At 42.4% G+C, this 21,036-nt stretch overlaps 1 protein-coding gene across 3 annotated transcripts in view; it reads left to right on the top strand.

The window, feature by feature from the left end:
• The window catches only part of ATE1 (arginyltransferase 1), an 84,716-nt gene extending 80,566 nt beyond the window's left edge, over positions 1-4,150 (top strand). For all 3 annotated transcript variants that reach the window (XM_059820992.1, XM_059820991.1, XM_059820990.1), the window contains exon 12: positions 1,004-4,150. In XM_059820992.1, the coding sequence (XP_059676975.1) occupies positions 1,004-1,182 (179 nt within the window). In that variant the 3' untranslated portion in view covers positions 1,183-4,150. The remainder of the gene's footprint in view (positions 1-1,003) is intronic.
• Positions 4,151-21,036: the final 16,886 nt, after the last annotated feature.

Raw genomic sequence — 21,036 nt, 5'->3', positions numbered from 1 at the left:
TAATTTTATTAATTTATCCTGCAGTGGCCTCAGGTGTGTGCCATGTTCTCTCACTTTCTTAAAGACCTTTCTAGTAGTGTAGAGCCATTTTTTCTGACACGCAGCGACTATATAACATTATTACTCATCAATAGTAGCATCAATTGGATTCATAAAAATAAGGAAGTTTTAACTTGTTCAACGATGCTCTTATGTGTATGATTCTGTTAAATTAAGTCACAGGGGGCCTGTAGGTGAGGTTAATAAGATTCAACTACGGTGTGTGTATCTTTGAAAGCTTGAGGAATTATGTCGTGCCCACCCAGCTACTGCTTGCACTGGTAACTCTGTCGGTCTGCAGAGCTCGGTGATCAGACTTGAAGTAAGGGCACATGTTTAACTTCATTCTACTACAGAAACTCAGAAACCAGTATAACTGAGGAAAATAAGATGGGGGCTGGAGAGCCAGGGAGTTTCACCTGGGAAGGTAGTTTATTGCCTGATGCTTACCTAAGGCAAACAGTGTGGAGGCTTCTTGCTGGTTTTTCATACACTTTTCTCAACTGGGGAAAGGGAGTGCTCTGTGCTGGTGGATTTTGCAAGCGGTGTAGTCATTAAGTGCAACATGGCAATAACAGCAAGTCTCTTCTGGTCGGTTGTGTTTGAAAGTATTTCCCAGATAGAGTTTCACTTCTGGCAGTGGGCTCCAGTGAGCATTAAATGAACGTGAATTTTAAAATACAGCAGTAGAGGTATTTTCAGAAATGCTATATATCACCATTAGAAATGTGTGATGCATGATTTATTTTTTCACACACCACAAATACAGTTACTTTGTAAGCTAGGTTTTGTTTTCAACCATGATTCAAGAAGACTGCTCTGTAGATCAGCTCTACTTTGATCTGCAGATTAGTTTTATTACTTCATACAGTTTTCATTATGCGTATTGAAGTTAGTTGCATAAATTAAGATCATAAGGACAATATACATAACTATTTTTTGTGTCCTCTGATTCTCTTTGCAGTTGATGAAGGTCGTATTAAGGAACTGGGCAGAGTGAGAGTTCTTCACAAGAGAACCGTGATGCCTTACAGTGTGTATAAGAAAAGAAGGAAGGGGCCAAGCGACGAAGCCAGTGTTCAGCAATATGCAAGTTTGGTTGGACAGGCTTGTTCAGAAAGAATGTTGTTGTTTAGAAGTTGAAAAATCATTAAATGGCATTTTAATGTCACTACATTTTTATTGCACTGCCACTGGATGATACGTACTGTAGTTGTGTGTTGGTATGCCTACTCAAATAGCAGTATGAAATACAGGTATATATCTAGGCTTGTGTGAATATATGGTACTGTGTTTAAAGGTCAACTCCAATAAAACTTACAATACAGCAAGGCTTTAGCAATATAAGTTTAAAAAAACATGCTTGCAATATCTTTTAATTAAGTACTTCTAGCCTTTTTATGCATTTTGAATAATTCGAAGTATCTAAGCAAAATGAAAAACAGGTGACTCTTGTAGAGACAAAGGTTGACTAAATCTAGATTAACAATAATGAAATTACAAATGTTTTCAAACAGCACCTTGGATATCTGTCATTAAAAATTGCCATGAAGTTTATGCTCGCATTTGTATCCTCCTAAACTGTTGCAAGAGAATTGAAATGCGCTGTTACTTTCTAACATGAAATCTGGCATGGTTTAATTTTATTTCAATAGTATTTTTAAAAACAGGAAGACATTATTTTCACTGCGCATTCTTCGTTTGTTTAAAGCAGTATGTTAGTGTCTGAGGTCCTAGTGAATGTAGAAGTTCATAGTAGATTCTCAGTGCCAGGGGATGCAGTGCTTTGGAAAACTTTCCCCTTTAGAGATGAAACAGAATAGTTGCACTATAAATATACCAAAGATGATGCAGCCAGGTGGCACAGTGGTTTTTTGGTACAAGCCTTACCCTTTGTCTAAAAAGAGTGGCTATTTTAATGCACATCACTGATGTGAAATAGAGCTTGGAAGGTTTATCCTATAGTTCTTCAGTGCACATTTCAGAACTGTGATAAAAAAAGACATGAGGTACCAATGCTGGGTTTTGTTGCAATTTTTTTCTGCAGAATTGTATGGAAAGACTTAAATATTGTATTCCTGTGTTTTTACTTGTTTATGGTGCAGCAGCTCACATGTTAACATCTTTAATAACGTTTTACTGAATACTTCTGTTGGAAACACAGGAAGTTGTGATGCTTTACGAAAGCACTTTATTATCTGATATACGAACGTTGTCATTAGTAGTCTGTGTCCCTATCAAGTCATACAAGTTACAGGAATTTTGGGAAATGACACGGTTGTATAATTCAGTAACGTATTACAACATTGTAACAATACCAATGCATTTGTGTTTCTTATCTTCTCGGATAACAGGAGGTAGTATTTACCTTGAATCAACTTGAAGTTTCCTGTTAACCTTTTGAAGAAAGATTCTTATTCAAGAATATATGTGTAGGTGTTTTTCAGGAACCAAATTCAATTTTACTCTGTGAGGGTTACATCTCCTGTCATTCATGGGCCTGATTTAGTTTTAAACCCTTGGCCAATATTATTAATCGTTGATTTTTATGTGGAACAGATGTAAGAATTTTGGAATTCAAGTGCATTGCAGATTTAACTTTTTTTCCCATCTCTGTTTGATCATTGTAATATTATTGATATAGAGTACAGCTTCAACAGTAATTTAAAAAAGTAGTTTTATGTTTTATTAATTGGGATGCATTGTATTGATCTACTCCCAGTCTGCAACAAAATTGATTATTTCTGTCAGCATTATATCTGGTATGTGTTTACCTGTTGCCTGGTACCGAGACATTTCTGTATACTGTACAATCTAGTTTGTCCATGTCTTATCTAAAACTATTGCCACGGGAGAACCACTAAATACTACTTATGAACATTATTATAAAGAATTCCTTTCTGTGGAGAAAATACTCTTGCCACTCACTGAAATGTCAAATAGGATAATGTTTTCTGCCTGCACAGTGTTGAAAAGTGTTGAAAAGTGGTGATGCCTGTATGGCTTAAAACCAAAATAAATGAGCAAACCTTTTTTTACGATATAAAATCAGTTAATGGGCACAGAGGAATTCCAGTGTGACTTGCAAAATCATTAAGATTATCAAAGCCATTTAAAGATGGCCTCGCTGTGCTCCTGGAGAAGTTAAAGCTTCTGTTAAATTGCAAGGGAGCAGACTTGACGTCACCACTGAGAGTTCTTGACGAGCTCCATCTTTTTGTGCCCACTGTTTGTTACTGATATGCCTTCTAGATGTGTATTAGAGTTTTATCTGATGCTCTTGTTTCTCTTGGGGAGCTTTTAAGGACTGCAGTTCAAGAAAAGCGAGATAAGTATAAAATTGAAAATTGACTACAGCTTGAAGTTGGCGTTAGTGTGACTGCTAAAGGTAAATGACCATTTCCTGTGAATTCTGACACGGTGCTTTCACTTTTTGACCTCCACTGGAACTGCAGCACCATGGCATGCTGGGCTTCTGACTCTTACTGAACTCTCTCTCTCTCTCTCTCGTATAAATATATATATGTATTTTTAAGAAAAAGTCAACATTGAGATGAACTCAAAAATTGCGTTCATCTGATGCTGAGATCTGACTTGCTTCCTTAGTGTTATTTTGGAAGGAAATTGGTGCAGTATTTTTCAGGACTGATAGCTCTATTCCTGTTTGAGAAGTGGAATAGTCTGAGGATGAAGTTCTGTAAATTTTGCCATTGACTTCAGTGGAGCTGAAAATTCACCACTGTTACAATTTTACCTAATAAGATGTTGTCATTGAGAATTATTGAATTTAGAGATATTTAATTTAGTACAAACTATTTTATAAGAGTTTTTTTAGTGTACTTAGTTTGTGAGAGTTAATCCCTAAAGTAAGGTTGCCTTGTTCTGTTGTCTGTTGATAAATGAGCATAAAATGGTGATAAGAAAATGCAGAGCTGTGACCAGTGCTAAAAAATACCATTCTTTGTTTTAATTGGAAATAAATGGGGAGCTTACTAATTTCCAGCATCAACACATTTCAGTAAATGCAAAAGAAACCGCATGTTGAGTTTGTAATTGCTTTTCAGCCGGCCTGTTTGTCTTATAAGTATAGAAAATAAAGTTATTTCTAGTCTCTGTGAATTATTATAATTAAGTAACAGCTCTAAGTGTGACTTCTGTCTTACTTTGTAGGAATTCATTATCTTGGAGGTTGACTAAGTGTCCAGTGAAGAGCAAAATCAGAGAAGTCAAAGAGTAGCAGTGATTAGAAAGGATACCTATCAGTTCAAAACACATGCCTGTATTTTAGAACTAAATTTTAGTTCTAGCTGGACAGATTAATGAAGAGTTTCTGCTTTGAAACAGAATTTATAATTCTTTTGTGAATAGGATAGAATAAAATAAAATAAGGAGGCTTGTCACAAATGGAGACTAGATAGGACTAGCTGTTTATTTTAGTTAGGCTATACCATTTCTAGCTGGTTGAAAAACCTCTTGCTCTGACGTGAGCAGCCAAACAAGCAACACAGAAATCTGGGTTATGTGCACAAAGACAACCAAACACTGATTCATTTTCCTGCTGAGTGAGGCAGAATTCCAGCTAATTCTGGATTCCTGAATGAGACTTTTATCGAAGCCCAGTGCCACCATGGCTCGAAATTTTGGTGTGCCAAGGCTTGCGGTAGTCCAATGCACAAGGCTCTGTCCTTCAAATCATACTTCTGGCAGCATTTATTTTTTGTATTTCATCACTCCTTTGGAGTCTATAGCCATCACTCTTTTTGAAGTTCTGTTAGTATCTTTGCCAGGTGATCATTCTGAAGCTACCAGCCTGATCAGCCCTGTATTTCTGAACTCCCTCATTCTGATTGTCCTTCAGATATGTATTATGTGCTCTCCTCATCAGCCTTTCCATCTCCACCGCCCCCCCAAGCTTTAATGAATGGTTCTTCTTCTTGCTCGTTCTATCCCAGTCCTGCTACAGGAAAAGTCTGCATTTGGAAGGGTGCAGACAATATTTAGGGCAGAAATCATCACCACATTTCAGGGAAATCATCAGCGTTTCCAGAAGCATCGTAGCCACATATTGTACCCAATATATTTACAATACTGCACCTTCAGAGCCTCTTGCATATGATCTCACATACTGAGCATAAAAAAAGCCAGATTACGTTTCCACTTGCCAAATGATTTGTTTTCTCAAAAAGTGAGAGTTTCCAAGCGCTGACTCTGTGGCTGTCCTTAGGGAGGTCAGGGTGGTGAGCTGCGTTCCTCTGTCAGGCTTGAGCCGAGGAAGGGTTAGCGATGACCCTGCGTGACAAGAGAGGGGAACCGAAGGTGGCTGCTGGTCAGGGGAGCAGTAACAGCTTAAGTACCCATGTGATTTGCCTTTAGTTATGAGACAGATACTAGTCTCACTGGGGAAATAAAAATGCACTGTGGAAAACAAATTGTATAAATAACACCATTTATACATGGTGTTAGCCCTGTATGTTACCCATAGCTGCTAACAAAATGAGTATACCAGCTAGGCTGATTATAATAAGGTCCTTTTATATGAGTTTTTTTGAAAAGCACGGTGACTAAGTCGCCAAGTACACAAGCACTTACTAAACAGAACATTTTGTGAATAGAACTGCTTAAGTACTAAGATAATGGAGGGTGTTAAAATAAGCCAAAACGCATTTACAGGAACAGACGTACAATAGTAAATCATACTAAACCTAGTATCCAGGTGCTAGTTGTGGTCAGTGGATTCCTAAATAAAATAGCATTCTATAAATAAATCTACTATATGCACTCTAGAGCACATTTAAAGCCCATCTTGTGAGAACTTTGTTTTCTAACAGTATTAAATAGGAACGTAAATAGATGAAATTAACGTATAAACCCAAGTCTAACGTATGTTAATGCTATCTATACTCATACGAAACAATCTTAACTCTGGAAACAGTGGCTCTTACTGACCATCTTAGACAAGTAATAGCTCAGAAGCTTTCTGGCTCTACTTCTTCATGGTTCTGTTTTACTGTTTTGATGTTTATTCATTTCCTTATTATAACTATTCCCATCAGATTTTTGTGCTTCCCATGAGTTATTTCCACTTTGGTTTTGACACATAATACATGTGTCTGCCAAAAGTCCTGCTGAGAGATTGCTATCAGGACAAAAGAAAGTGTTAGAAAGTCTGTTAAATAGTGAGAAGAGAGCAGAGTCCACAGGGACAGTCAGTCTGCAACCTTTGTGCTGCAAAAAAAGCAGGGTTTATTTACAATTTAGTCTGCTGCAGGCTTTAAAATAAATCTGTCCGATTCCATTCATTTCCCTTTGTCTGTGACATCTGATTGTCGTTGTCCAGGAAGAATCAATGGACCGTAGTAGAATACTAAAAAAAAATAAATACGTTAAGGTCAGTGTACTGCATTTATGGCAAAAAGCTTGAGTTAAGGAATGAAGTTGCATGAGTTCTGTTGAAATTCTCACTCAATGTCTGCATAGGAGCAGAAGAGTGTAGGCTGGATGGGACTTTCAAAAACTGCTGCTTCTCCCCTGTCCTCTCTTCTCCAGGCTGAAGCAGGGCAAGAATCACAGGATCACAGAATCAGTAAGGTTGGAAAAAATCTGTAAGATCATCAAGTCCAACCATCAACCCAACCCCACCATGCCCACTAAACCATGTCCCGCAGTGCCACGTCCACATATTCCTTGAACACCTCCAGCGATGGTGACTCCACCACCTCCCTGGGCAGCCTGTCCCAATGCTTCACCACTCTCTCACCAAAGAAATTTTTCCTAATATCCAACCTGAACCTCCCCTGGCACAACTTGAGGCCATTTCCTCTTGTCCTGTCGCTAGTCACTTGGGAGAAGAGACCAACACCCACCTCCCCACAACCCCCTTTCAGGCAGTTGTAGAGAGCGATGAGGTCTCCCCTCAGCCTCCTCTTCTCCAGACCGAACACCCCCAGCTCCCTCAGCCGCTCCTCATCAGACTTGTGCTCCAGACCCCTCACCAGCTCCGTCGCCCTTCTCTGGACACGCTCCAGCACCTCAGTGTCCTTCTTGGAGTGAGGGGCCCAAAACTGAACACAGCATTCGAGGTGCGGCCTCACCAGCGCCGAGTACAGGGGCACGATCCCCTCCCTACTCCTGATGGCCACACTGTTTCTGATAGAGGCCAGGATGCCGTTGGCCTTCTTGGCCACCTGGGCACACTGCTGGCTCATCTTCAGCCTGCTGTCCACCAACACCCCCAGGTCCTTTTCTGTGGGGCAGCTTTCCAGCCACTCGTCCCCAAGCCTGGAGTGTTACATGGGGTTGTTGTGACCAGAAGACATCCACCATCCCTCACGGGGGTGAACCTCACTGTTTGTAATAATCTCTAACGAAGGCAGTTCAGCGAGCTCCTTAGAGTGCTTTTTTGCAGGGAGTAGTATCCTTGTTATTGAAAGTTTTTAATATCTGGTATTTATTTTTCATACTTTCAGTTGCAAGTGAATCCGGTTTGGTTTGTCCTGCCCGAATATGAAGAGCGATCACTGAGTGATCCCTCTTTGCAGCAGTTCTGGACATTTTTGAAGACTGTTGCCAAGTCAACCTGCTGTTTTTTTTCCTAAACTAACCGATCCCAATTACCTTTCCAAGTAGTCATGTTTTTAAGATATTTTATTGAGCTTTCTTAAGGATTCCCCCATTGGTCCACTTTTTTAGTGTACTGCCCTAGAGCCAGCTGCTCCACTAATCAAAGTCATAATTATTTCAGTGTTTTACATCAGCAAACAAATGTTGCTGTCACAAAATAATAACTGTCACTATCCTAACAGATTTTTCTGCTTAACCCAGACCCGTATTTTCTGTGTATCTGCCACCCTTCAGTAAAATACGGTGAAGAACCAACCCTTACTATAGCAGCAAACATCATTTTTCTCTCAACCTGCAGCCACCAGAGGGCAAGTTCCAGCTTGCGAACTTCATCCTAGACCTAGGGTTACTTCTTCTCCGAGGATCCGCGTTTTCTGGGTCTCTTATTAACATCTCATTCCGACTTCAGTTATTTTACCCTGCTCTTCACTGTGGTATATCAGAAAAAAAAAGATTATTGTCAGGTGGGGTTGCCGAAGGTCTGCGCTTCATTAGTTGAACAAAGCACAAATTTGTCAAAAATCAGGATTAAAAGGTATTTCAAGACAAGTAGTCTAGATTTTAAAACACTGGATTTATTAGATAAGTTATGCTACTAATATATGACTGAAATTAAGATCCATAGAATACTCTGCCAGCTGGCAGAGTTACCTATCTCAAGATGCTTTTGATACTATTCTAGATCAAGTAATTCTTGTTATTCCTTTCCATGTTGCAGTTCATTGATCAACTCCTATCAAACTGTGTGCAGTAGGAGCATTAGTATTGTCTAATATACTGTTTATTGCATGCATTTTGACAGCTGCTCTGTATTTCTCAATGGGATTGCAACAACTAAATCGGTGCATCTCAGGAAAAATGCTGTCTCCAAAAATGAACAAAGTGTGCTCGCATCTTCTGGTGCAAGAGGTGTGTGTACTGCGCTCAACCGACAATTAACTTAGCAGTTGCACTTTCAGTTACTAACAGCTTGTCCCTTGCCTTGCTAAGGCCCTCTCTTTTCAGATGCCAGCTGATTTTTAAGTCAAACACAAGATTTTATTTAAAATATACCAAAGCGCAGATCACACCTGCCCCGAAAAAAAAAATCTCTTCATTGTCAATAGATGTCTTGGCGAGGTTTCTAATGCATTGATTGTGAAAGGTAAAAAAAAAAATATAATCAAAAGTGCATTATTTTTCTGCTTTCTCCTTATCCCTCTTTTGTTTTTAACCTAAGTTATTTTAATATCATGATTTCTTTCTCTCCTATGCAGGGAATAAAATGATGTTGAAATAAGGTTTCTAATAGTGAACTTAGAGGTCAGGAGACTGCAACGCTTTTCTGCATTGCCAAGGGCATTGCAACTCATTTGGTTTGTGGCTATATTAGTCTCTATTGCTCAAGATGAAAGCGGTCAAAGACAGATCAGTTGAAAAAACAAGGTTCCCAATTTTAAATTACTTATTATTTTTCATACAAGTACTTTATTGCAGTGCCCGGAAACCTGGAAGAGGCTTTGCTGCGACAGCTGCTGCAAGTGTCCACAAGCTGAGTTTATCCTCATCCCTGAAATTTTTGCAGTCCATAAAATCCCAACTGTCCGGTAAATACTCCTTTCTAAGCTGGCTTCGGTAAAGCGAGGGAATAACTACTTTCCAGGAACAAGCTAGAAGGCTCGGAGGAACTGGGGTTCAGAGGAATGTCCTGCTCCCATTATTGTGCCTCTTCTCAAGGGACAGTGGTGCCTTAAGGCTCACCCCTGGAAAAGGGGACTTCCCCCTTGTTGGCCTTTCAAATCAGCACATTTGATGTCTTGGTTATTGTGTAATATTGTATAATATTCTATGATATTATTGTATATTGTATTTTTACACTCTCCTTGCTATGTTACCATCCTTGAGAGCTTGTATACTTTATGATAACTCTCATAGCTTCTTCCCTCTGTCTCCTAAAAATACTTTTATGGAGAGGCGTTGTCATTCTTACGTGGAACAGTTTAAGTGTTCGGATGGGATGAGAAGGGCATTTGCGCGGATAAAAGGTAGCGACCCCAGGTGCCACCTGGCGACAAAGCTGCTGGGATAAGGCTGCACCTTGAACAACGTGTAGTTTTCAGTTTTACACCGACTAGCTTCAGCTTCCGACATCATGCAACTCCCCGTCTCATTACTGACGTCCTTCACTCCAAATCAATACGTGCTTCAGGTGGTGATCCTCTAAAACCTCCTGTATTCCTGGGCCTGTTTAACAGGATAGAGATATTTTAGGAATCCCAGGGGGGTGTAATGAAATTGGAGCTTAGGTATCTTCTTTTGGTCTGCTTTTAATATAGTACATTTATATTTTTCTTTTATTGCCTTGTATTGTAAAATATAATAATTATTATTTACGTAATGGGAAAAAGTGGAACACTGAAATAGAAAAATGCAGCTTGCTAAAATTAAAAATGGTCATTCCTGGAAAGGCAGAACTTTCCTAACAGAAACCCACTTGATCCAAAGGAGTGAAGTTGTCAAAATGTACCTCCCATTTACAAAGAGGAATACACTTTCTATGCCTGAAGATTTTGACGCTTTTTAACAGCCGATTTTCCATTCACATTTCCTTTGGGGGGTTTTGTAGTGTCCTCAGTTTTTCTTTTGCACATATGAGCAACTTGCCGTTCTTTAGACTCTTTAGAAATTGAGACGTTTGTCCGTAGCTAGTAGTTCAAAAGCATATTTAGTCAAGCGATGTGTGTTCTCCATCAGTACCTTGCAGAGTGACCTCCTAGGCAAGAACGAATGCATTGACGTTTACAGCTGACAATCTATTGATTCATGGTAGAAAACAAAGGCAATCAACGGGAGGGCTGTAATTGTTTCATTAAGCCCTATGAACAGCACATTGTACATTGATCCAAAATGCCTTGGAGCTACAGCCTCGCAATGTCATGACTCTCCCCGTGGCCACCTATTTTTCAGTTTGCTGGTACTTGAAAGTGCGTTGATAGTCTCACAGAGTCCCATCATTCTGAATCAGTCTTCCCGAGTGTGACTGCGTGGCAGGTAAGCTACTCTAAAATCTAGATGGCTGAGTGCAGAATGGTTTCCTACCCTTCCATGGCTGTTGAGGCTTTAGAAGGGACTCCACTTTTCTCAAAAGTAAGGTCAGGGAAAAATCAAATACACCGGTATCTGGCCTTCAGCGAGCCTGGGCTCTCTTCTGAACGGACTCCACGGAGCGTAATCATTTTTTCTTACTCTGCATTGAGCAGAAACGATATGGCAGTTTTAAAAGCCAGCAGTTTGTCCTCATTAGAAGTCCTGCAATTGCTCGTGATGTGTGGTAATGGTTGGATATTTAACAAAAGTTTGATTCTGACACAACAAAAAAGAGGTTTCCCAGCTCCTGTTCCAGCCAGCATCTGGGATCCTTTTCAAACCTCTCTATGCCATTGTTCATTAGTGTATTTTATACTAGGTAAAACCAGAATTACGATCTCCTGAACCTTCTGGTGGTACTACAAATGCAACAAATAATTGTCTATGCGTCTTGTTTTTACTGGAGATAAAAATCATCTGGATCAAGAAATAACTGTATACTATAGCAAAGCTGTAAACACTTGTCCTTCTGAAAAGCTTAAAGTTAGGGTGTAAGATGAATTTATAAGCTCAATGGTTTGTCTTAATTGTGTCACCTCTGACTTCAGGAGCTTAGCAGAATAACCACACATCTTGTGGTTTCACCCCATTTCTGACAGTTTTCACATGTGGCCTTGTCCCTTTTCCCTACTGCACACCCGCAATAGTGACTGTGGAGTGTCTAGCCCATCAAGATCTCATGCTTGTCATACTTCTCAACAATTTTACCTATAGAAGTGTGTGTGGAAAGATAGTGCCTGGCCATTAGATGCAGTATTTGAGCTTTCTCAATGTTCTTGCTGAGTTAATCCTCCTATTTTTCAAGGATTGTACTAATAAGGCAGGCTTAAGTTACCTGCTGTATTCCTTTTGTTGTTAACTTGAACCAAGGAAAATGGAAGGCTTTTTATGCGCCAACTATTTGCTTAGTTGCCTGCAGTTTTAAGTAAGGATCTCCTGTTTTGGGCAACGAGGCTTTTCACACTGTGGTCCTATTTGAAATAGAAAAGCCTTCCTGAAACCCTTCAGCAGAACGGCCAGAGCAGTTATGGCTCTTCTCTCGATGACGGTACAAACCTTCACCAAACTTCTAATGATTCTGATGTTTATAGCTTGGAATATTTTGCACACATGTTCCAACTTTGCATTCACAACATTTGTTAAACCAACAAGTCTGTAGTAGACATGATAGCTACCATCAGGAAACTTGTTTGACAGTTTAAACAGACAGCATCTGTGTTTCCTACATTTCATAGTACACAAAAAGAACGAGGATTGCCTGTAGCTCAATTAATTCAAGATGTTGTCGCATGATGGAACTCTGTTTTGGAGATGTTAAAAACATCTAATTGAAAAAAGGGATTTTCCTCTTGTATTTGCCTGAGTTTCATCAATATCACCTCCTCAGTGGAATATTACTGAGAGCAGTTGGCTTGAGTTTGGGGAATTAAGATAAATTGGTGTACATCAGGGCTGCCCTCCTGTGCTTCCAGCTATGTCTTTGTTGAAAGTGAATTTAGGATTTTTCAAATTTCAAAGCGATGTAAGAGACTTGAATTGGGTACCACTTAAGCATCTTTTAAAATAACACTGAAATAGTCACCATTGTCAACAAAAAGGCAGTCCAAAAAGAAAAGAAACCCCAAATGCAGCAACGATGAAATGCTGGGATATAAGCGCTGGGAGATCTGGGTAGTGGCAGGAAATCAGAAGCGAGTTCTCTAGTTGCATGACGGGCGGCATCCTATATTCGCATCCTTTATATTGTGCAATGATAGTCATTGCCTTAGTGATAAGTCAAAATTTTCATTCTCTGTGTCAGTGAAGTAAAAACCAGAACTAAACCAAATACAAAGCACCGCACATGGAAATGCTATACAGCGATAACACCAGCCGCTGTAGATTAGCGTAGCTCCATTGATAAAGGACGCTTCTTGTAGGGAACAGTTGCATTGCACGGCTTGGGCTCAGCAGCCCACATAAACAGATGCTTAAGGCTAAGCCCATGAGGAGTGTTTTGATGAGGTGGACTCCACGAGAGCCAGGACACCACAGTGTGGTCCAGCATTGCGATTTGATATAGAGGACTTAAAACAACATTCTGATTATAATTAATAGGACCATGTTTGGCACCTGCTTCAGGATTTTCCAGATTTATGTTGCTATAAAGAATTAAGATAAAATAAAAATTTGCTCTTCTGTGACAAAATCCCCTCAACTTGTCTAAAAACTGGGTGGAGGGAAGAAGTGGGAACATTTTCCCAGAAGCTGTAATCATGGATCAAATTGCGATAGCCGCGTTGAATGGTATCCGAGCCCATGATTTCATCTGTTGGCTTCAGTGAGGCTCTTTGCAGGGTAAGATATTATTCAATGTTATGTCTGAGCCTCTGACTCTTGCCTCCGGTAACATGAGGTACTTCTGTCTACAGAAGCAGGGTGTTATACGGACTGTTGATCTGCACCATGGCTTGTGCTGGTACAGTGGCTGGCCTCTGGTGAAACAGTCCACAAATATGCCAGTTTTGTGTCGGTGTCTTTATTGGATGTCTGCTCAGAAACCCTTCCCCACACAACTCTCTGGATTTTTAATAGAGGACATGCAGTGAAAATCATGCACACGTATTGAAAATTTATGGGCTGACCTGTGTTATCTCTGGGGAGGACTCCTCGGGTCAGTCAAAGTGAATTAAAACCAAATGTGTCTGTTTTTCATGTTTACTCTTTCCATAAACATAGCACATATGCAGTGTGCAGCTGCTATCCTGAAAGGGTTTTTTCCCCTGGTATTTGGGAGATCTGTACTTTAAAAGCATATTGTATTGATAGCACTGTAGGAAGAACAAAGGATGCTGGACCACTTCACAATTCATTTATCAAACTGCCTGGAAGAATTTGAAGTAAGATAAGACAACAGCGAAGCTGGAGGTAAGACAGTCAGTATACAGTGCATTTGAGTAAATAAAAAGTAACAAAAAGTCAATGCCTTTCCCCTCTGCTTCTATCAACTCCAGAAGAAATGAGATAAAAAGGTACAGAACATTTCCTTGGGGGAAGATTACCGTTTATTTTTATTGATTAGGACCCTCAGGCTGTGACCTCAAACACTCCTCATAGTTTCTTCCCCCTCCTTTAGTCACTCCTCACTGCTGATTTTTGCTTTGACGAAGTGGTTTGCAGTCCCCTTCGGCAGTGAAGGCTCCTCAGAGCCAGAGCTGCCGCGATGCTCCGTTCCGCTGCGGTGCGGCCAGCTGGGCATGTCGCTAACGCGTGGACAAGAAGAATTTGCCAAGCCACTTAATCTTTCGAAGGCAACGTTCTCCCTTCTGTAAAACAAGGGGTGATATTTAATCAGCCCCACCAGGACCTCTGACATCCTCAGACAAGGGATTTTAAGTGCAAAGAACTACTACGAGTGCTGCAGGAGGGTGAAAATCCACCAAGCAGTTGCTGTATCAAGAAGATGACAGATAAGGCGAAGCTCAGGGACAGACTACAAGAGAATTTTTAGGAATTCAAAAAGTAGATAGCTGAATGGAAATGTTTGGATAACAGGGAGCTGGACCAGCCGACATCCAAAGGTCCCCCCTCCCCACCTAAATTACTCTCCAAGCCTACAATTGAATGAAAACCAAAATTAGATCCCCATGAGGACTTTGGGAGCAGATGAGGAACACAGGATCGTGTGACTAACTCGATCCGGAGTCAGCAAGGAAGAAATCAACAGCTTGGATCCGGCTCTGCAGAGGACAGCTGAAGTGCTTGATAGGTTCATGCAAAACTTCAAGACTGTGTTATTACAGCAAGTTGATGGCATTTTTCACCTGAAAGTGGAGAAAGACTGTATTTTGCCACACAGGTGCAAGGTTGTCCAGGGAAGACAAAAGCACAGCACAGGAACCTGCCCCAGCAACATAACATTCATCAACCTAAATGCTCAATCTCTTGTGGTCTATTCCCTGTTTGCTCCCTTCAGACTGTAAATAAGGATGCCCTTTCTTCTAGGTATTTTTTGTATCATTAACTAAGTCTCTGGGTAGTGCGATCTATAGAAGGTGATGGCGTTCAATGGAAAAGAGTGTTGAAGTTTTAAGGGAAAGACACCGTATAGTCCATCTTCTGAGAGACCAGCCATAGCAGCTGTAAGACGCGGGTGCTGTGCGTGGCTCTTTGGTTGGCGAAAAGCGTAACTCCCGTTGTTAAGCTGCAGTCCGTCCCCACGCCAGGTATCTTGTAGCTCTGGGTATGCAGTTCACTGAATCAGCTGATGAAGCAGAACCTAATCTTTGCCTGAGCTTAGTAGGAAGCCTCAAGCTGGCTTTGACCTGGTGTTTTTCTTTCCCTGTCTTTTTTTTCCCCAACAGTTTCAGCAAGCAGCAATTAACCATGTCCTTCTCCCTCCTTTTACCAGGACGGTTTAGCGCTAGTTGAGGGGTCTGGATGAGCTCTCTTTTTCCTGCTCTCTTCTTGTCCCATCCCTGGCAGGGGGCTGGGGGAGAACATGTGATGGGACTCGTCAACCTGGGGGAAGTGCACATAATGAAACCCTTTCCTGGTTGAATAGGCTTGCAGAATGTCAACCAATTTCCCCAGCCAGCCAGGACCTTTCGGAGTCATTCTGTATCCTTTTATTGCTGTTGCCATAGCGAAAGACACTAATTCACCTTTGTGTGAAACTTAATAAAAATCAGCCCATCATTCACTTGTCCGTAGACCATTAGAAATGCTTATGCTTAATTTTAGAGACGGGCTTTTCACTATCTATTAATCCACTCGCTAAAGAGTTGGTTATCTCATTCTCTTGTGCGGGAGCTTTACAGGGCACTGAGGAGTCGCTGTACTTGCTTTGACTACAGTCGTCTGGAAATAGGCAGGAAGGCACACAGTTACCGTGATTTAATTTAAATGCCAAAATTACCTTTGGGATGAGCGTTCTTTGCTCTTCGGAGGAGAACGGAGCTGTCTGGGAAACCCCTGCAAAGTACCGAGAAGACTGAATTGATCTGACACTAATCAGAAATAGTCTTTTATGGGCTAAATTAAAGGGGCTATTTGACAGGTACCGAGGCTTGCATTTGGGCTGTTCGCAAGTTAACAGGGCAGCATATTGTGCAGAGCCAGAGTCCAAGTGACTGCGTGCCGTGGGTCGGTCTGCCTGGGTTGCATGTTATTGGAAGACAAAATACGCTAATTTACCCTTTAAACGGAAAGAGCCGCTTTTGGTTTGAAGGTGTATAGAGACCATAGCTCCTGTCAGGAGCTGCTGATCATAAAGCCTTGTTTCTTGGCGTTCTCCAAAACCAGCCTAAAAAAGCAGGAGGAAGCAAACAGACGGAAGCAAACCAGTATGAGCACTGGGATGTGAATTCAATAGGATTTTTGGTGTTTCATTTTACAGTGAAAATTTTTGCAGTAGTGCAGTTTGGCTTACTGGAGTGCCTGAAGAGTCGTGCGATAAATGAATGTTTCTCACATTCAAGCTAACACAGCGGCTCAGTCGTCTACGGTCAGACTTGGATCCCTGCAAAGAGGTCCATCTTTCCCCAAAAAACCCAGACCCAAACTGTGGCGGGGGATCCCCCTGGCACAGGGCAGCTGAGCTGCGGCCAGTCCCCGGACCGCGGCGGGGATCCCCGCATTGTGCTCCGGGCATAAATGCTCTCAATGAGATTAGCGTGGAGAAGGGGCGAAAGGCTGTGGGAAAACCTGCGTCTGTCATATTTCTCTCGTCTGCTGTCGCAGCTGAACGTCGCCGCTCGGCCGACAATGGGGTTAAAAAAGTTAAGAGCAACAGTTGTGGTGGCTTGATTTTGAATTATGTATTCATGAATCTGCATAATAGCCTTTCAGCTGCGGTATTGTTGTTTGAAGCACAATCTGGGAATTGTGAGAGCGGACAGGGGTGGGGGGGAAGAGAGATGGAGAAGCACAGAGGGTGAAAAACGTGGAAAACTAAGACTTAATCAAAGGAGAGTGACAAATTGTATGAAATGGGATTTTCTTCCCTGCTTACACCGTGCCTACGAAACAAGTTTTCACTTGGAAATGCTGACTCCTCTCCCAGCCTAGTAATACGTGTATTTTCTCTCTTGACTAAGCGCTTAGAGCCCTCAGCGGGAATGGAGCAAAGCTGTAAATGCAGATATCTGCTCAGCTGATCCTCGCTCGCCCGGGTACTACTAGATTTTCCTGTCTCTCATGCAGGTAAGATGAGCAAAGAGCTACCCTGGTTTGCTTAATGCTAGGCTGCGGCAGTCAGGTGTCCAGGAGAGGACGAGCCATCTTTGGAAAGGGGCGAAGATGGGAAGCAGCCAACAGGGCCAGGATCGTTGGCCGCTTTTAAGGAGAGTGCCAATATGCAGCTCCCCATGCAGTCTTACCGACATAATCGCCTTTTATCTTGTCTTTGAGGACTTGTGTCCTAGAGCGATAGCTGCAGGCCCCAAGGAAGACGCGGGCCGTGGAGTGGTAGGAGGCAGCATCGGCGTCAGCCCTGTTGCCCGCGGTCCCGCAGCGCGCGGGAGCCGAGCCAGGACTCAGCCTGGGACACAGCGCACCAGCAGCCCTCCCCCTCCCGCTTGCCTAATTGTCACACCACCACACTGGGCTCCAAACACACGTTCTTGTGAGCAAAAATGATTTTCTATCACTTACCCTATTTTTTCCCCCCAGATTATACAGGAAATATCACAGGGGGAAAATATTTTCTCCCCCCCCAAATCCATTCCAAAATGCAAGAGCCCCTAATCAAGCTGTGGTAGACCCTCCTCAAAGCTTTCAAGACCCTTGTTCAGTGTGCCAAATGTGCTCCTCGACTCGGAGAACACATCCCCTTTATTCCACGGCGCTGGAAAGTTGAAGAATTTTCTTTCTGCTCCAAGTGGATGTACGATTTGCATGAATGTGCCCAAATAAACTAGCTGATTTGGCACAGCTAGTATAAAATTCATTAGTAAAACATACGTTATAAAGTCCCCAATCAGCTAGATGTGGCCTGTGTTGCTGCTTAACAAACGTGCACATTGTCAGTTGTGACAGCCTCTGGAATTTGGCCCAAAGCTGCAAGGGCTTAAAGCACAGGGATTTTCCATAGCATCTATTTTTAGTAATTATATAGAGTCTGCTTAGAGTAATACCTGGACTCCTCTTGATGTTCAATGTGTTTATTCTCCCTGTGAGGTCGGAAGGAATGAACACAAGCCAGTCTAGCCATGTTGCAGTTCTTTTCTGCTGAAGAGCTGGAAACTGGTGAGGTTTGTGCCTCTTCTCTATAGGTGAGGCACAACCACAATACGCAACAAGTCTGAGGCCTTTTTAATATATTAGGTGCAATTAAACCTATTTCCAGAAATGTTAGGTGTCCACTTGCTATAGGTGGAGTTTAGACAATGTGCTATGTTTTTCTCACCCCTCATATTTTTCTTGACATTTTCTGTGTAAAATATCACACTTATTTCTATGTAAAATATCACACTATTTATACATAGTCCATTTTGCATAACGACACTACTTTCATTTCCAGGAACTTATGAGCCAAGGAGGAGATGCACTTGCTTTAACTGAGTTGTAAAGTGACTTTTTGGAAGTAGATTAAAAGTGACTTTTTTTTTTTGTTCTTTATCCTCTGCCTGGAGCACCGGCCGCTGAGCCAGTCCCGCTTGGGCTGTCCGGTTTTGCTCGGTGGGTCTTCTCCCATTGTGTTGCCACACTCACTGTGTGAGGCTGTCCCTGTGAACCCGTCTGTGGCTCTCCTCCGTGGAGCTGCAGCTGATGCCATGTCTTCTAACTTCTTCCTTTGATGCCATCTGGGCTGAGTTTTCTCTCCTGCCACTCATGTTATCTTTTGTTTTGCCTTGACTGGTTTTTTTTCAGTTAGTACCTGTCTCCTGTGAGTCATGTTTCGCTGCTGTTTGGCTTGTTACCGTATGCCATCGCCTGGAGTTGCTCGTGGATGAATAGGCTCCATCCAAACGAACAGGTTTTTCCTTGGGCTGGATTTCATAAAGCTGCACAGACTCGTCCTCCTGTCAGTCGTGGTACCCTTTGCACGTCTACTTTCTGCTCCCTGTCTGCTTGACCAGCAGATAAGTCCTCTGGCTTCCCTCAGATTTGAGTGGTGTCTCTACATCATGATGTCAGCTCTTTCAGCTACTGAGATTGCTGTAAAATTCCTTCAAATAAAATCTGGGCTTGTATGTACAGCTGCTCTCCCACCTTGCCTCTTATGGCACTTGATAAATTTTGGCCAGCTCCAGAAAATGAATCGGTTTACTGTTTTATTTGCTCAGTGTGACGCTCAGTTGGGCTGCCTGGCACCTCCCTCTGAGATGTGCAGATACTGGAAATAGGCGGCGGGGCTCTGGCTCTGCAAGGCTGTCTGCATTGCACGCCGCTGCCCGCAGCCCCGCTGGAAATGGCTTTCCTAAGCATAACCACGTCTTCGTCCTCTACCGCCGCAGCCTCGGAGATCTGTCTCCTGTTTACTTTGGCTGCATCCCGCGTGTTTTCTTCGTGATGCTCTGAACTGCTTGGGCCTGCCTTTCCTCACTGGTGCTTCCCCTTCCTTTCCTTCTCCCCAGCACAAGTCTGCGGTTGCATTTGCTCTGCCACGTAACTGCTGTTTAGTGTTGTTCACCTGGGACTGGATTGCTTCTTGTTCCAAGTACGCCAGTGAATTGGCTGTTAGTCATCTTCAGGGCAGGCACATAAAGGGTCTTCGTGTCTGTTCAAGTTCTGCTGTTGACGTTCCCCTCAGTAGCGTTATCGAACTCTTCAGTGCTGCTTTTACCATGAAATGGCTCCGACAGTCCTTCACCTGACCTTTGTGAGCTGGATATCATTGCCTCTGATGCTAAAAATGCTTTTTCTATTGGAATATGATATTCATGCTCCACCTGTCTCCATCCCACAAAGCCTCTATCTCAAGTCACCGTACTTGGTTCTGCACTAGTGGCTATCGTCATTCTCTTGTCCTTCTGGGTTGTCCAGCTGCCACTGCACTGTGGAGGCATTTCTATAAGTCTAGAAGAGTTTCTCTTAAAAATGTCTTCTGTTGAAGAAAGTTTATTCATGTGCCCTACAAATGATCCCACCCCTATTTGGCAAGCCATTTTGTCTTCCAAATTAAACAGAGAGCCCCGGAGTGTTTTGCTCTGTGGTGCAAGTATGCTTCCCTTCTTTTTCTTTGTGATTTTTCTGTGGGATATGTGTGAAAAGAGGGATATCGCTCTACAGCCTCTTTCTGTTTGAGATCACAGGACTCCCTGAACACTTTTATTAGGTGTTCTAGAGTTCATTATTCCTGGCAATGGCACATCATCCACTTCTTGCCTCTTTTCCCTCGTGAGATAGAAAGAAACTTTACTTTCCTTTTCTCCTCTTTATTTCCCTCCTGGTAAGCTCTGAAGTCAGACTCAGTTCTTGCTTCCATTGCTTGCACAAGTGTTTTTACTCTGGAAACTCAAGTTGCTTGGCAGCCTGAGCCCATGTGGCTGAGTCCAAACTTGTTTTCTTGTTAACCTTACGTGAGATTCAATAGTTAGAGCCTTTGCTATCCCTGTATGTCTATTATTTGCCACCCCTCACGTGTGTGTCAGATGTGTACGAGAGAAGTCCATGTTGATAAACTATACACGCTGGCTCACAGGAGAACTAGGGCTCCAACACACAATCAAATTTCCCTGTGTCAGCAGAGATTTGGGAACAAGCCTCGTGTGTGCTCCTGACCTTTTGCAAAAGTGATGCAATTCGTCTCAATCTGCAGGAGAACGTGTTTTGCTAATTCTCGTTACTCTGCTTTTGCTGTGGGCTAAAAGCATGCACGGAGTGAGCTGTAAGGCCCCAGCTGATGGGTAGTAGCTTTCTCATCATGCGCCAAAGTCCTCTGAGATGTCCTACTTCAAAGTCCTCTGAGATGTCCTACTTGAGACAGCGTTGACCACAAGCAGCAGTTGAGAAGGTTGGCTGCCGCGGGACCGCTGGAGCCACCTTGCTCGTACCAGCCAGGTGGCTGCACCAGGAGGTGATTCACCTCCCTAAAGGGCAGGGACTATCCTTTACTAGAGGTTTGTGCAGCACCTTGTGGGTTGCAGGCTCAGTCGTAGCCCTCGGGTGATACTTTGAGTCAATAATTACAATACCTGTATTCAGGTAAACCCGCAAATTATGGCCGTGACGAATCCTTGCTATTGATTCCCACTCGATACCAGTGGTTATGATGGATTATGAGGCACCATGATTTTCAGAGACCGGTTTGAATTATTCTCTCTCATT

The sequence above is a fragment of the Gavia stellata genome, chromosome 9 (genome assembly GCF_030936135.1).
Source record: "Gavia stellata isolate bGavSte3 chromosome 9, bGavSte3.hap2, whole genome shotgun sequence".
In the NCBI taxonomy this organism is placed as follows: Eukaryota; Metazoa; Chordata; class Aves; order Gaviiformes; family Gaviidae; genus Gavia; species Gavia stellata.
The sequence above is the reverse complement of the archived record's forward strand: the minus strand, read 5'-3'. Positions and strand labels throughout refer to the sequence as shown.